This window comes from Salmo salar, chromosome 15 (assembly GCF_965601325.2).
Source record: "Salmo salar chromosome 15, fSalSal1, whole genome shotgun sequence".
Taxonomy (NCBI): Eukaryota; Metazoa; Chordata; class Actinopteri; order Salmoniformes; family Salmonidae; genus Salmo; species Salmo salar.
In genome coordinates this window covers 84,184,650-84,201,730 of record NC_138305.1, presented here as the reverse complement: position 1 = coordinate 84,201,730, position 17,081 = coordinate 84,184,650, and the positions used below count along the sequence as shown (strand labels likewise).

The 17,081-nt window shown below is 42.0% G+C and overlaps 1 protein-coding gene across 2 annotated transcripts; it reads left to right on the top strand.

Annotated features, from left to right (window-relative positions):
* Positions 1–2,939: 2,939 nt before the first annotated feature.
* On the top strand, positions 2,940–10,470 carry LOC106572045 (properdin). 2 transcript variants are annotated; one of them, XM_014145767.3, is made up of 10 exons: positions 2,940–3,099; positions 7,065–7,209; positions 7,328–7,509; positions 7,607–7,777; positions 7,903–8,097; positions 8,243–8,416; positions 8,726–8,914; positions 9,660–9,771; positions 10,004–10,130; positions 10,230–10,470. In XM_014145767.3, the coding sequence occupies exons 1-9, from the start codon at positions 3,045–3,047 to the stop codon at positions 10,128–10,130; spliced, it is 1,350 nt and encodes a 449-aa protein (XP_014001242.1). In that variant the 5' UTR covers positions 2,940–3,044; the 3' UTR covers positions 10,230–10,470. The 2 variants fall into 2 exon arrangements, with proteins under 2 accessions (XP_014001242.1, XP_014001241.1); XM_014145766.3 differs by having other exon boundaries at positions 10,218–10,470.
* The last annotated feature ends 6,611 nt before the right edge of the window (positions 10,471–17,081 follow it).

Below are 17,081 nucleotides of genomic sequence, written 5' to 3'. Positions count from 1 at the left end.
GGCAATTATAGCTTAGAGAAAAATTTGTTCATATACATACTGTTCTTTTATTTGGGCAATTTGCCAAAATTGCTTAATATATTTCCATATTGATTTATACCATGATTAAAATGACTGTACTCAAAATGTATGATAATCAGTCATCCAAAATCTTAAAGTGGATCTCTAGCACACTGCCCAGATAACAGTCAGTTCTGGGCCATACACATTGATCTCTCTCGGTTGCTTTTTGTGTACTACTTGATTACATTTTTTATTTATCTTTCATCTTTGTCGGCCGTCATTGTAAATAAGAATTTGTTCTTAACTGACTTGCCTATTAAATAAAGGTTAAATAAATTTTTTTAAATCTTCTTTTGTTTTGCCTATTCAGTCTGACAAGGTGCATTTGTGCAACATTGTATAACAATTGAGCAACAATGCTGAAAAAATGATGGTCAGGGGGAGGTATGACCCAGTGAGCAAAATGATATCCGGACACTGAAAAGATGTCTTGTACGAACGTTGAAAATACGTCTTCTACGCACGCTGAAAATACATTTATGGACATTGGAAAGACTCCTTTTATGTTCATTGTTTCTATGGCCAAATTACAACCGTATATACAATCACTTATATCGACAGGCCAATGAAGAAAGCATATCACATTCAACATTTTTATTCCAATTAAAATAGGAAAATGGAGCAAACTGAAGATTGCAGAATGGAATATGTATTATTCCTCCCATCTGTCACATGCACTTATGTTCGCTTTTTCTGGCAGTGGTCATGTTCAAACATTTCAGACCAAAAGAAAAAGCAATAGAACGAAGGTTACGTATATAACCACGGTTGTGAGCTATAGGGATCACTCCAATATATTAGTATCACTCCGCGGCGGAGGGATACATCCGAGGTGAGGATTTACAGATTTACTCCCGTGTACACCTGTGTCACGACTGGGGTCCGCCCCTATATAAAGACCCCATGGCCGCGACACACGTTCTCTACATAATTTTTGAGGTGCCTCAAGCACTGTAGATGATTGGAGTGATCCATATAGCTCACATAACCGTGGTTACATACGTAACCTTCAGTATGTTTCACTATATTGGATCACTCCAATATATTGGTATACCCGTACCAGATTTAGTCGGTGCTAGAGGGACCTGGCCAGCCAGCGGTGAAGTCCCAGCGCGGGACCGAGACTGTATATATCCGAGACTATATTTTTCAATGTAGCCACCCTTTGCCTTGATGACAGCTTTGCAAACACTTAGCATTCTCTCAACCAGCTTCACGAGGAATGCTCTTCCAACAGTTTTGAAGGAGTTCCCACATGCTGAGCACTTGTTGGCTGCATTTCCTTCACTCTGCGATCCAACTCATCCCAAACCCTCTCGATTGGGTTGCGGTCAGGTAATTGTGGAGGCCAGGTCATCTGATGCAGCACTCTATCACTTTCTTTGGTCAAATAGCCCTTACACAGCCTGGAGGTGTGTTTTGGGTCATTGCCCTAGTGATAGTTCCACTAAGCGCAAACCTGATGGGATGGCGTATCACTGCAGAATGCTGTGGTAACCATGCTGGTTAAGTGTGCCTTGAATTACTAAATAAATCACAGACCAGCAAAGCACCCCCCACACATCACACCTCCTCCTCCATGCTTCACGGTGGGAACCACACATGCGGAGACAATCCGTTCACCTACTCTGCGTCTCACAAAGACACAGCGGTTGGAACCAAAAATCTCAAATATGGACTCATCAGACCAAAGGACAGATTTCCACGGACTAATGTCCATTGCTCGTGTTTCTTGGACCAACAGGTCTCTTCTTCTTATTGGTGTCCTTTAGTAGTGGTTTCTTTGCAGCAATTCCACCATGAAGGCCTAATTCACGCAGTCTCCTCTGAACAGTTGATGTTGAGATGTGTCTGTTACTTGAATTCTGCGAAGCATTTATTTGGGCTGCAATCTGAGGTGCAGTTAAATCTAATGAACTTATCCTCTGAAGCACTCTGGGTCTTCCTTTACTTTGGCAGTCCTCATGAGAGCCAGTTTCATCATAGCGCTTGATGGTTTTTACGACTGCACTTGAAGAAACTTTAAAAGTTCTTGACATTTTCCGGATTGACTGACCTTCATGTCTTAAAGTAATGATGGACTGTCATATATTTGAGCTGTTCTTGCCATATATGGACTTGGTCTTTTACCAAATAGGGCTATCTTCTGTATACCACCCCTACCTTGTCATAACACAACTGATGGGCTCAAACGCATTAAGAAGGAAATCATCTCCACAAATTAACTTTTAACAAGGCACACCTGTTAATTGAAATGCATTCCAGGTGATTACCTCATGAAGCTGGTTGAGAGAATGCCAAGAGTGTGCAAAGTTATCATCAAGGCAAAGAATGGCTACTTTGAAGAATCTAAAATATCAAATATATTTTGGTTTGTTGAACACTTTTTTGGTGACTATATGATTCCATATCTGTTATTTCATAGTGTTGATACCTTCACTATTATTCTGCAATGTAGAAAATGGTAAAAATAAAGACAAACCCTGGAATGAGTAGGTGTGTCCAAACTTTTGACTGGTACTGTATGTCTCACAAGTTTGGACAGTACAGCAGAGCACAGTAGAGTTTAATACAGTACAATGGTACTTTACTGTACTGCACTCTACTGTATTGTACTGTACTGTATGCTGTACTGTCCAAACTTGTGAAACATAGACATCTATGATTGACCAAATCTGAACCAAACATGTTTTGGCCAAATGAAGGCCCGTCCAGACTGGACCAAAAATCTACATCCATGGACGTTGAAATCAAGGCCGGTCCAGACCAGAAAAAAAATAGGTCTGGACCAAAAAAAAGACGTCCAAAAGACACTGGCGTTGGTCCGTGCTTACTGGGGAGTTTATTAACCTTACGGGAATGGGATGCACGTCTTTCCAGTTTTTTTCCAATAAAGTGAAACATTAACCAGATAAGCCTGCTAGAGAGAGTGGAAAGAGAGCTTACAGTAAGAAGTACTAGGCATAGACAAAGACAGAGAAATGGTGCAGTTGTTGTGGACTTCATTAGTGTTGCTGATGACAGTAAAGGAATCAGGTCAGTGCCTTTACTATTGTTGTTTAAGTAACACTAGAATAAATGTGATATTTAAAAATATTGATTTGTGAACACAACACTTCACTATAATGCTAGACACCACGTTACTTTTCAATTCTGACTCTGGCATCATAACTGAGAAGAATGGCATAACTGATGCTTTTAATCATTTTATCTTGGCAGGCTTTTTGTTTGAGAGAAACGGTGGTTTAATTGACCCTGATCAGTCAATCGACTGCTCTTCCTTCTGCCAGCCTCTAGCCAACATGACGGTTAACTCGTCAACTTCTAGTGAATCTCTGTTTTCATTTCAACAACTTGCTACCTGTGATGTGCTAGATGCCTTGCTTAAGATTGATGTAAAAAAAGAATCACTAAGGCTGATGTGCTTGATCCATTTTTACTGCAGTTCTCGGCCACCCTGATTGATGAATCATTAACCCATATTTTTAATCTGACGATTATATCTGGTACTATCCCCAAGGTTTGGAATCCGGCCCATGTGTAACCGATGTGAAATGGCTAGCTAGTTAGCGCTGGTGCGCGCTAATAGCGTTTCAATTGGTGACGTCACTCGCTCTGCGACCTTAAGTAGTTGTTCCCCTTGCGCGATGGGTAACGATGCTTCGTGGGTGTCAGTTGTTGATGTGTGCAGAGGATCCCTGGTTCAAGCCCAGGTTGGGGTGAGGAGAGGGACGGAAGCTATACTGTTACACATGTACTACCCCTTCACAAAGGTGGTGACCCTTGTGTCCTAAATCATTATCGCCCAATTTTTTTCTTTCTTGCCTAGCTAAAATATTTGAATCCTTGATTAATTCTCAGCTAGGATCTTTTCTTTTGAAATGTATTCCAAATGTAAATCAGTTGGGTTTTAGACCAGGTCATAGCACTATCTCTGCAGCATCCCTAGTTATAAATGATGTGGTTAACTGTACATGATTCCTTCCAAACCGCACATTGTTGAATTTGTGATTTCCAACTTGTTGTGTAATGTTTATGTCCAATGGCCGATGAACACCGATACGTTTAATCTATAATTTCTCTTCATATGACAAGGATTGAAAAAGATTTTCCAGTATATTGTCAACTTGATTCATGATGATGACTGCTTGTCTAGCTTGCTAGCTAAGTTTTTCAAAGTATGATGTTGACATGATCAGTCCAATCAAAGCTACGGTAGATAAAACTTAATTTTATCTGTGGCCAATGACCTTGAGCCTTTTGCTAAAGCAACATTCGAGTGGTTTAAGGGGAAACATTTACATGTCTTGGAATGGCCTTTGCATCTTCAAAGTGGTAGTCAGGTTGTGTAAATCAAAAGATACAAACCCCCCCAAAAATCAATTTTAATTCCAGGTTGTAAGGAAACAAAATCGGAAAAATTCCAAATGGGGTGAATACTTTCGCAAGCCACTGTCTAAATGGCAAAATTAAATGCAACACAGGGAGAAATAAATAAATATATTTATTTTTTAGCTAAACAGGTGGGGCTCAAAACAGGTTGGGCTCTGCCCCACCTGCCCTTAATGACAGGTCGTCACTGGTCTGAACTACAGTCTACCTTCACTGTTTTACAGATAAACTTTATTGACCTGAAATTAATATTGAATACAGGTAAAGCCAAGTCTATGTTGTTGTCTAGAGCTCATACAAATAATTTAAACATATGTACTTTGGATGGTGTCTATTGATCGTGTCCCTGATTACAAATATCTGGGCATCTGGATAGATGAAAAGCTGTCTTTTAAAATGCATAATGATGAGTTACTTAAGAAACTGAAAGTAAATATGTATTCTATAGAAATAGCTCATGCCTTTTGCAAAATAGTAGAAGTAGAAGGCAGATTATTCAGTTTACATTCCTATCAGTCCTAGACTATAGCGACATATGTATAAATGCAGCTGCCACTTTATTAAAGCCGTTAGATGCAGTTTATCAAGGGCGCTTTATTACGGGTGACAGTTTCGGTACTCATCTCTGCATTCTCTACCTGAAATTTGCTTGGCTCTCTTTGATGTCACGTAGGTTGATACATCGCTATGTTTTCATGTATGAATCCCTTCTACAAAAACTTGACTGTAACTAACATCATTGCTAAACTTTAAACTTACCTGGTCTAAGGGATGGCTAACTCTGGAAATTCCTTCGGTCGCTGAGTTAACTAAAATCTGATTTATCTTTCTTACACCTTATTTGTGTAACAATCTTCAAAATGTTCTTAAATTACTGACCTTATTCATGACCATGTTGTTCTCTCTGCTTGCATTTTGTATTTTTATTTTGATGTGTTCATTTTCTGTAATTCAGTGCATGTGGCAAATAAAGTTTGATTTCATCTGTAAAAGAGACCTTGGTGTCAGTATGACTCCCTGATAAAATAAAGGTTAATTAAAAAATGAATATGGTGAAATACTTGAAAAATGATTGAAGCATTGATTAGAATCAATGAATGATCTACAGTTGAAGTTGGAAGTTTATATACACTTAGGTTTTAGTCATTAAAACTCGTTTTTCAACCACTCCACAAATTTCTTGTTAACAAACTATAGTTTTGGCAAGTCGGTTAGGACATTTACTTTGTGCATGACACAAGTAATTTTTCCATCAATTGTTTACAGACAGATTATTTCACTTATAATTCACTGTATCACAATTCCAGTGGGTCAGAAGTTTACACACACTAAGTTGACTGTGCCTTTAAACAGCTTGGAAAATTCCAGAAAATGTTGTCATGGCTTTAGAAGCTTCTGATAGGCTAATTGACAAAATTTGAGTCAATTGGAGGTGTACCTGTGGATATATTTCAAGGCCTACCTTCAAACTAAGTGTCTCTTTGCTTGACATCATGGGAAAATCTGAAGAAATCAGCCAAGACCTCAGAAAATAAATTGTACGCCTCCACAAGTCTGGTTCATCCTTGGGAGCAATTTCCAAACGCCTAAAGGTACCATGTTCATCTGTACAAACAATAGTACGCAAGTATAAACACCATGGGACCACGCAGCCGTCATACCGCTCAGGAAGGAGATGCGTTCTATCTCCTAAAGATGAACGTACTTTGATGCGAAAAGTGCAAATCAATCCCAGAACAACAGCAAAGGACCTTGTGAAGATGCTGGAGGAAACAGGTACAAAAGTATCTATATCCACAGTAAAACGAGTCCTATATCGATATAACCTGAAAGGCCGCTCAGCAAGGAAGAAGCCACTGCTCCAAAACGGCCATAAAAAAGCCAGACTACGATTTGCAACTGCACATGGGGACAAAGATCGTACTTTTTGGGAGAAAGGTCCTCTGGTCTGATGAAACAAATAGAACTGTTTGGTCATAAGGACCATCGTTGTGTTTGGAGGAAAAGGGGGGATGCTTGCAAGCCGAAGAACACCATCCCAACCGTGAAGCACGGGGGTGGCAGCATCATGTTGTGGGGGTGCTTTGCTGCAGGAGGGACTGGTGCACTTGAAAAAATAGATGGCATCATGAAGATGGAAAATTATGTGGATATATTGAAGCAACATCTCAAGACATCAGTCAGGAAGTTAAAGCTTGGTCGCAAATGGGTATTCCAAATGGACAATGATCAACAAGCATACTTCCAAAGTTGTGGCAAAATGGCTTAAGGACAACAAAGTCAAGGTATTGGAGTGGCCATCACAAAGCCCTACCTGAAACGTTTGACCCAAGTTAAACAATTTAAAGGCAACGCTACCAAATACTAATTGAGTGTATGTAAACGTCTGACCCACTGGGAATGTGATGAAAGAAATAAAAGCTGAAAGACATAATTCTCTCTACTATTATTCTGACATTTCACATTGTTAAAATAAAGTGGTGATCCTAACTGACCTAAGACAGGGAATTTTTACTTGGATTAAATGTCAGGAATTGTGAAAAACTGAGTTTAAATGTATTTGGCTGAGGTGTATGTAAACTTCCGACTTCAACTGTATATGTTTCCAGTTTCACAGGAGGTGAACTGTTACAGCAGCTTTGATTCTGGAAATTGTGACGATCTCTGGCTACTGGGAGAAGTGACAATGGATGACTGTTGTCTTAACCCTCACTACGGATACATTGGAGCAGACGGAAAATGCAAGTCTTGTGGGTGAGTACAGAATAATACGAAATGCTCTAAGACCAGGTTGGTGTCAATGAGTTTCAGATTTGAACATCCCAATGTCCCAGTGCAGGATGTGATTTGTTGTGTTTTTTAACACCTGTAGGCCACCTTCATGGTCTGAATGGACTGCTTGGGGCCGCTGCTCTGTCTCCTGTAAGGAGGGAGTTTCGCAGAGACGACGAGAATGCCAGGGACAGGGAAAATGTGCTCAGACGACTATCCATAGAGAGATTCAGAAACTCGCGTTAGAGACCAAAGTCTGCATTGATTCAAGCTGTTGTCCAGGTACATACCCTCTAACAGACAGGGAACATAAATTAAAAAATATCTGAAGTCAAAGTATTTTGGGCCTCTTTTGATGATCTTGCCTAACATTTTTAAGAACAAGGCCAATGGAGTAAGTGGGGTCAGTGGCAGCCCTGCTCAGTGACTTGTAATAAGGGCGTAAGAAACAGAGTGAGGACCTGCACCGAACCCCAACCTAGATGTGGAGGCAGCTGTGACGGTCCAAGTGAAGAGAAGGAACCCTGCGTGGTTGATCGCATCTGTCCAAGTAAAGATCATCAGGATTTAGACAATACACACTATTCCTTCATGTGCAGTAACCGTCACCATATATGATACAAGTTTGGCATGTCTTTTCACTGGAGTAAGTCCGCTCTCTTCTTTTGACTGTAGCTCATGGTGGTTGGTCTAACTGGGACGGCTGGCAGCCATGCTCAGGCACTTGTGGGGGAGAGAATTTACCCAAACCTACACAGCGGCGCAACAGATCATGCAACAACCCACCACCGTCCTCAGTGCCCCCTGGTGATGAATGCCCTGGGTTAGGGAGCAACACTAGGACCTGTGATGAGCTTCCTTTCTGTCCTGGTAAGTGGCATGGCAAAGCAATCCTATTTTCCTCTGAGGTTCTGACTGCTACCCTAAAGTCTTTGCTTGTTTACATACACAGAATGTAGCAATGACATGTACTCATAGTGTATGTAAAACAAACCTCCCTCTTTATCCTCAACAGTGAATGGTAACTGGGGGCCGTGGGGCCCCCCCAGCTCCTGCTCCGTTACCTGTGGGGTGGGGATTCATGAAATGCTCAGACAGTGTGACAACCCAGCCCCTAAACATGGAGGTCTGCCCTGCTCTGGATCCAATAAAGACCAAAAAATCTGCAATACCAAAAACCATTGCCCAGGTAAACTACTGACAGCCGGAGGAGAACCCATTCCCTTTGCCCATTTCATCAATTATTTGAGCAAATATTGTTTTTAGCAGAATAGCCATTTGATAAAGTTTTGCCTCTCTTAGAAGGATTATAGCTGTCAACAGCTGATGTTCAGTTTAGATGTTTATTTCGTCACTGTAATTAGAATAATATTATACACTTTTACAGTAATACTATTACTGTATATGGTACTCTGTAGTGAAAACATTGTATCCTTCTAGTCCTCCTAACAACTGAAAGACTTCCCATGAGGATAATAGTTATTTCTTTGTCCAACAGTGGATGGTCAGTGGTCGCAGTGGGGGAAATGGGAAGAATGTAAATCTAATAGAGGAAAAATTCGTTGTCGAAAAATTGGTGGACAGCAAAGACGGCAAAGATGGTGTGAACATGCAGGTTTTGATGGGAAGACGTGTGAAGGAAAGATTACAGACTACAGGGCCTGCTATGACATTAAGTTTTGTGACTGTAAGTTAAACAAGTTTTAGCTTCCATTTATTAAGCCGTGTTGTTTGCTTTCTTTCATTACATTTTATTCAGCCCAAGTGTTGAATGTTTTTGCAGTGATAATTGGATTATACAAATTATGCATTTCATATGCAGTAGGCTAAAGGCATCCACATGCATAGGTTTGGTTTGCTCCTTGCTGAACTCGGCTAGGCGAAGTGATCGTCTGTGTTCGCATACTCCCTTAAAATACCTTCGTTTGAAAAACAAGAAAAAAGTGGCAATATTACTGTTTGTCCCACTTGAGACGCTGTAGCAACAAGTACACTTCCTGAAAATAGTCAGAATTAATCCTAGATAACTTTATAAATCTGTAATTAATTTTGACGTTTTTGCAGAGGAGGTCTTAGTCTCGCAATTGGACATTTAACTAAGATGTTTGGGGCAGTATTTCTCAAATTAGAAAATGTGTATGAAAACTAGTCATTTGTTGTTGAATGACAAACACTTCATAGAAGAATCCCTACTGTTGACCAATCACAGATGAAGGGGCGTAAACTTCAGCTACCAAACTCCAACAAGCCTAAAAAATATATATTGTGTGCTCGAACAGCCAGATAAAATACAGCCTAATGCTGCCGAAAACCAAAATGAACAAAAACGTCACAAAATGTTTTCATAATATACGTGTCAACTGTTTAGACTGGGAAGAAAATGGTAAGCTTAAGAAGTAATATTCCTCACATAATGCTTCACTTGTGTTTAGTTGATGGTAAGTGGAGTGAATGGAGTGAGTGGAGTCAGTGTGAGCCCCCCTGTGGAGAAGGAGCCAAAAGGACCAGAGAACGAACATGCATACCTGATCTGTCCGAATATGGGTAAGGAGACTGTATAATATATACTATTCCCTGATTAACCAAGTAGTTTGTGTGTATCTGCTCCTATGCCTCTTAATAAATAGGCTATATACGATTTATGCATGGCTTGGTCTCTGTGGCACATTCAGGATTATCTGGTGCAGTGTGAAATCTATGCACTCTGCTGTGTTTTGCTGTGTCAGGTGTAAATTAGGTGAATCTAACTTTTTATTTGCTATTGTTTCCTTGCCAGTGAGACAGTAGGGTTTCATATTAAGGTTAAAGCATACTTTGATGGGACACCATTTGCGAACTGTACACTGTTGAAGGACCCAAAACAAAGTCTGGCCTGTATGAATGTTCCTCCATGTGACACATAGGTAATATCTTATTAACACTGCTTTCACAGTTACAATATCAATTTCAAATGGACTTTGGTCAGCTCTAATGCTTTCTCTAAATTTCAGAGTTTTTTTCAGAATCTTTTGACTGCTTTGAGGAGGACTTAAGACAACTCAATGTTCAACAACCATCAAACCACAAGTCTGGAGGGGAATACACATTGTCAACACATTGTCAATTTCTAGCAATGTGATTTCACTGCCTTTGGTCATGTGTCTGTGCAGCCTTCATGAACCATCAGTAACAAAGTAGTTTATTATGACTACACTTTTCATAATAGTGTAATTTCCTGAAGAAATAAAAACATTGTTCACTTCCTTTCAGCTTATTACTTTAATCTGAGACATTTTTTTATGAACTGGAACTTAATGCATACAAATTTGGTGAAGTGTTTGACTTTAGGCATTTTAGATCAATTATTTTAATATTTCTACTCCAAAACAAAATGTAACTGTCACGACTTCCGCCAAAGTCGGTTCCTCTCCTTGTTCGGGCGGCGCTCGGCGTCGCCGGTCTTCTAGCCATCATCGATCCACTTTTCATTTTCCATTTGTTTTGTCTTGTCTTCTCACACACCTGGTCTCAATTTCTCTTATTACATGTTGTGTATTTAACCCTCTGTTCCCCCCATGTCTTTGTGCGGAATTATTTATGGTAAGTGCATGTGCACGTTGTCTCTGGTGCGCGACGGATTTTGTACCCATTTGTTTGTTGTTCTGGTTACCGGTGGTTTTTATGAATAAAACTGCTGCGTTGATTACCGAGTTTTGCTCTCCCTGCCGCCAGTTACGCACTCCCTTACAGTAACATTATGCAATATTTACTGTAACTAGACTGGTGTGATGAGCAATGCAGTGAAATGGATTGGTGCAGTGTGGATGATAATGCGTTGAAAGTGCAGTGTACGCCTCTGGTAGTTTTTTTTATTCCTGTGTATTCTTCAAATATGTCTGGGAACTCCTGTTTTATACGGGACACCATACAGGAAAGTATCATATTTGCACATTCTTTATTAGCAGAACACTGCTTCCACAGTATTATGTGAAGTATGGTTTATTCTACATGGAACTGTTACACTGGAAAGTTATCAAAATACTTAGTTTAGAGTATCTACATAAGTTCAGCAATTGCCCTCTTCTCATATTACTCTGTAGGCTACTTACTGGTGCAAAGCATCCTCCTGGAGGAAACTTTGAATTGGTCATTAAGCAGTAATCTACAGAGTGGTATGAGAAGAGTGCCATCCTCCTGCATCTCACATCTGCCTGTTGTTATTGAACTCTGCTTGCTGGACCCATGGGTTGAGGCAAACTGTCATCCAGTATGAAGTGTCATGTACTCTACCCATCCTGCCACCTGACCGCACCTGTCTATAACCTGTAATACATGACATACTATAGATTGAAGGGACTTAATCACCCACTGGAGACTTGGAGACAGAACCTCACCCAGAGTGCTGTGCATGTTAGTGTGTGGTTAGACAGGTGAAGTTGTACTCTACACACAACTTAGAAAATAAAACTAAGTGTAGGCATACTGTCTTTATAAGCACACCAATATGATACTTGCAGCGTAACGTTTTGTCTTTGTAGCACGAACACCCATCGATTCTTTTTTATTTTTTATTTTTTTTAGTCAATGTATCTACACAAGCTGGGCTATGTTTTTGCAATGTCCACGTTGTAGCCTTCACCTGTTGTAGGGAGATTAGTAGTTCTGGGCTTTGTCCCACGGGAAAGATCTAACAGCTCACATAAGGAGAGACGAGACAAGACTAGCCAGATATAATATTGTGTTGTAGGACAGCTGAGCTGACTCAAGACTGGGAATTCAACTCACAGTTGATACCTTTTCCACTGTAACATATTTATTTAACTAGGCAAGTCAGTTAAGAACAAATTCTTATTTACAATGACAGCCTAGGAACAGTGGGTTAACTTCCTTGTTCTGGGGCAGAACGACAGATTTTTACCTTGTCAGCTTGAGGGTTTGATCGAGCAGGTAACAGCGGCAGGTAACCACTAGGCTACCTGCCACCATTTACATGACGCAATGAAACGTTGAAGCTAAGTTGCAAGCTAGCAAGGTGTTGAAGAAAGAGTGTCTTTAAAAAACACATTCCTGACACTAGCTTTTGCTATCTTGCCAAAATTGATTTGACAGAGAAATAGCTACAGTAGATAGGATTGCCAGCTGCAGTTATCAGCAAGCTATGCTAGCTACTGTCAGCTTGGCTAAACACATGGTCAGCGCAGGCTTTAGCCTACACATACTGTAGAACTGAATTAGCTCAGCATCTTGAGAGATGGCAAGTCAATCAGGTGGGGATAAGTCCTCAACTTCAAACTTAGTTAGCTCCGTAGCAAAGCTAACTTTGCTTATCTCGCTGTACTCACTACTGGCGTAGATAGAACAATGAGCCAGATATATTTTACTGGATGTATGAATGTGAATCATCCGGTTGGCGTTTCCACTCACTACCAAATATACCAAGTATGGTGATGAGACAAAGCCCAGTGGCCGGCAGCGGGAGAAGATGGAGCGAGATCGATTTTGGCCGACATTCTGCTAATTTTCTCATCGATTAAATATTTGATCTCCATACAGTTTTCTGTTTCCAAAACTAAAATCTATAACAAACAGAGTGGACTGCGTTTTGTAGACTTTACCCTTTGCCAACGATTTAAAAAATGGCATTGTTTACAAGGAATGCGAGGGCGAATTGAGTTGCACACGCACGCTTCACAGAGTAGGCGTTTCCTAACGGGAAGAGGTCTCTCTTTATGTAGTGTTGTGTCTCTTGTCGTGATGAGTGTTTTGTCCTACTTTTTCTTTTTACCCAGACCCCGTCCCCGCAGGAGTTCTTTTGCCTTTTGGTAGGCCGTCATTGTAAATAAGAATTTATTCTTAACTGACTTGCCTAGTTAAATAAAGGTTAAATAAACAAAAATATATAAAATAAATCAATATGCAAATGAATGCACCAATATGATCTCAATAGCTAGTGCTTGGCTCAGCCCACCTCCTTGTATCACGTTTCAGGGAATACCCTGATGCAGACAGTGTCGAAGTAACAAGTTTATTACTAGAACAGGGGGCAGGTAAAACAACAGGTCAAGGGCAGGCAGAGGTCAGTAATTCAGGCTCTGGTCTAGCTTGGGTTAGTTATAAGCAATATTTGCTACTGGCCTTGTTTGTTGTGATTGAATGGCAAAGAAACACCCACATTAAACCACATCCCCAAGACAACAAAGGTTACGCATATAACCATGCTTATGTGAGCTATTGGATCACTCCAATATGGTATCTTTCCGCGAGCAGGCACTACTTCCACCTCGTGTTCTTTTCGAAAGCACCGTAGATAACTGACAGAGGATTGGAGTGATCCAATAGCACACATAACTGTGGTTACATACGTAACCTTTGTTATGTAGCACTATATTGGATCACTCGAATATGGTATAACAATACCCGATTAATCAGTGAACTGGGTAAGGGCCAGACATAGAGCAAAGTCCCGTAGGACTGAGCTCAGGCCAGTCCTAGTTGCTATGTCACTCCGGGAAGTGGAGGCAACTCCCAGCACAGCCGTTCCAACCTCATTGGCGGGGGACAACAATGATTCGATAGTACCTACAAATATAAGGGCCGGTTCACGCCTGTCAAATAACAATGAACGGTTAAGACAGAGGGTGACACTCCTGTTATTTGGACCCATTCTGAAAAACATTCAGTACTCACTGAAAAGGCATTCACCCTCTTAGTGGAGGTAATAGCCAACAGGAATGGCATGGATAGGTGCTTCAAAGTCATCAACTCTAGGGGCTCGAGGGCAGCTTAGCAATCGCTGGCAGAACCACGTCAACGTTCCAGTTTGGCACCGAGCGGGCCATTGCTGATCACAGACATTGAACTCACTTCATAAATTTGGCGAGCAATGTGTAGCCAGCCATGGGTCCCTCTTGGCCTTCGTCATGGCATGCTGAGATAGCGGCTAAATACACTCAATGTGGATGCCACTCGGCCCGCATCAAGCAGTGTCTGTGAAAACCGTAAAACCGTTTGCACATATGGCTCAGAATATTCCCCACCACATTTGATATGATGCATTGGTGGAAGAAACCACAACGTGTTCACCCCATTGTCCTGAAAGCCTAGACTGGTCCACTAACGTCGCTCAGAGGCCAAGCCCGAAGCTGGAGGTGGTGCGGGTCCGGATGCCACAGTGTCCCCCCAGCCTGAAGAGTAGGTCGGGGCTTATGGGCAGCTACCTTGGAGTGCCCGAGAGGAGAGACAACCGAAGGCTGAACCATGGTGGTCTCGGCCAGCATGGAGCTATCAATAGCAGCTGGTGGCCAATCAAGATGACCCGGTCTAGCATAGCTGTGATCAGGGGAAATGGTAGGGCTGGAACTGTTGAAGAGCTAGGCGAACCACCCTGAGCTCCAGCACATCGTTGTGTTGACCCCTCCATGGGAGGCTCCAGCTGCCAGCTGCCTCTGAACATGGCACTTCAACCCGTCAGAGAGGCTTCAGTGCACACCAGAGGGTTCCGGTGGACAGACAAGTCACACAGACCACTAAGACAAAATCAAATCAAATTGTATTGGTCACATTCACATATTTAGCAGATGTTATTGCGGGTGTAGCAAAATGCTTGTGTGTAGCGAAATGTTCCTAGCTCCAACAGTACAGTAGTATCTAACAGTTCACAACAATGCACACAAATCTAAAAGTAAAAGAATGGTATTAAAAAATATATAAATATTAGGATGCGCAATGTCAGAGTGGCATTGACTAAAATACAGTATATCAATATGAAATGAGTAAAACAGTATGTAAACATTATTATAGTGACTAGTGTTCCATTATTAAAGTGACCAGTGATTCCATGTCTACTGTATGTACATAGGGCAGCAGCTTCTAAGGTGCAGGGTTGAGTAACCTGTTGGTAGCCGGCTAGTGATGGCTACTTAACAGTCTGATGGCCTTGAGATAGAAGCTGTTTTTCAGTCTCTCTGTCCCAGCTTTGATGCACCTGTACTGACCTCGCCTTCTGGATGATAGCGGAGTGAACAGGCTGTGGTTCGGGTAGTTGATGTCCTTGATGATCTTTTTGGCATTCCTATGACGTCGGGGACTGTAGGTGTACTGTAGGATAGACAGCGTGCCCCCGGTGATGCATTGGGCAGACCGCACCTCCCTCTGGAGAGCCCTGCGGTTGCGGGTGGTGTAGTTGCCGTACCAGGCGGTGATACAGCCCAACAGAATCTGTAAGAGTTTGTGAGGGTCTTATGAGCCAAGCCTTATTTCTTCAGCCTCCTGAGATTGAAGCGGCGCTGTTGAGATTGTCAGCGATGTTTACACCAAGGGAACTTGAAGCTTTTCACCTTCTCAACTGCTGTCCAGTGAAAACAACTTTTACTAACTTCCACAACAACCAACACAGGACATACAAATAAGTTCTCTTCTGATGAAGGAACACTGTCTTTTATCAAGCTGGAGAAGGAGTTGGTAATTGAGAGAGACAGCTGGTTCCCCTGACGAGAGGGAGGGGTCAGAGCTCCAATCAGCGATGGGGCCGACCAATCAGCTGCTTTAGGATTCCAGGAAGCCATTTCCTGAAATACCCACATACAAACCCACAACAACACAGAGACTGGGGGAAATGTACCCTTCCCTGTAGCTCAGTTGGTAGAGCATGGTGTTTGCAACACCAGGATTGTGGGTTCGATTCCCATGGGGGGCCAGCACAGGGGGAAAAAAATGTATGAAATGGTATGAAATGTATGCATTCACTACTGTAAGTCGCTCTGGATAAAAGCATCTGCTAAATGACTAAAATAAAAATGTAACAGTGGCCATGCAGTCATGAGTGAACAGGGAGTACAGGAGAGGACTGAGTATGCACCCCTGAGGGGTCCATGTGTTGAGGATCAGTGTGGCAGATGTGTTGTTACCTACCCTTACCATCTTGGGGCAGCCTGTCAGGAAGTCCAGTTGCAGAGGGAGGTGTTTAGTGATGAGCATTGAGGGCACTATGGTGTTGAACGCTGAGCTGTAGTCAATGAATAGCATTCTCACGTAGGTGTTCCTTTTGGCCAGGTGGGTAAGGGCCGTGTGGAGTGCAATAGAGACTGTATCATCTGTGGATCTGTTGGGGCGGTATGCAAATTGGAGTGGGTCTAGGATTTCTGGGATAATGGTGTTGATGTGAGCCATGACCAGCCTTTCAAAGCACTTCATGGCTACAGACGTGAGTGTTACGGGTCGGTAGTCATTTAGGCAGGTTACCTAAGTGTTCTTGGGCACAGGAACTATGGTGGTCTGCTTGAAACATGTTGGTATTACAGACTCAGACAGGGAGAGGTTGAAAATGTCAGTGAAGACACTTGCCAGTTGGTCAGCGCATGCTCGTAGTACATGTCCTGGTAATCCGTCTGGCCCTGTGGCCTTGTGAATGTTAACCTGTTTAAAGGTCTTACATCGGCTGCAGAGGGCGTGATCACAGTCTTCTGGGACAGCTGATACTCTCATGCATGTTTCAGTGTTACTTGCCTCAAAGCGAGCATTGAAGTCATTTAGCTCGTCTGGTAGGTTTGTGTCACTAGGCAGCTCTCGGCTGTGCTTCCCTTTGTAGTCTGCAACCCCTGCCACATCCGATGAGTGTCAGAGCTGGTGTAGTGCGATTTAATCTTAGTCCTGTATTGACGCTTTGCCTGTTTGACGGTTCGTCGGAGGGCATAGCGGGATTTCTTATAAACTTCCGGGTTAGAGTCCCGCTCCTTGAAAGCGGCAGCTCTACCCTTTAGCTCAGTGTGGATGTTGCCTGTAATCCATGGCTTCTGGTTGGGATATGTACGTACAGTCACTGTGGGGACGAAGTCATTGATGCACTTATTGATGAAGCCAGTGACTGATGTGGTGTA

Coding starts and splice junctions, on each gene's coding strand:
- LOC106572045 (XM_014145767.3), top strand. CDS start 3,045: ATGGTGCAGTTGTTGTGGACTTCATTAGTGTTGCTGATGACAGTAAAG. Junction 7,778..7,902: donor GGTTGATCGCATCTGTCCAA/GTAAAGATCATC, acceptor TTTTGACTGTAG/CTCATGGTGGTTGGTCTAAC. Junction 9,772..10,003: donor CCTGATCTGTCCGAATATGG/GTAAGGAGACTG, acceptor TTTCCTTGCCAG/TGAGACAGTAGGGTTTCATA.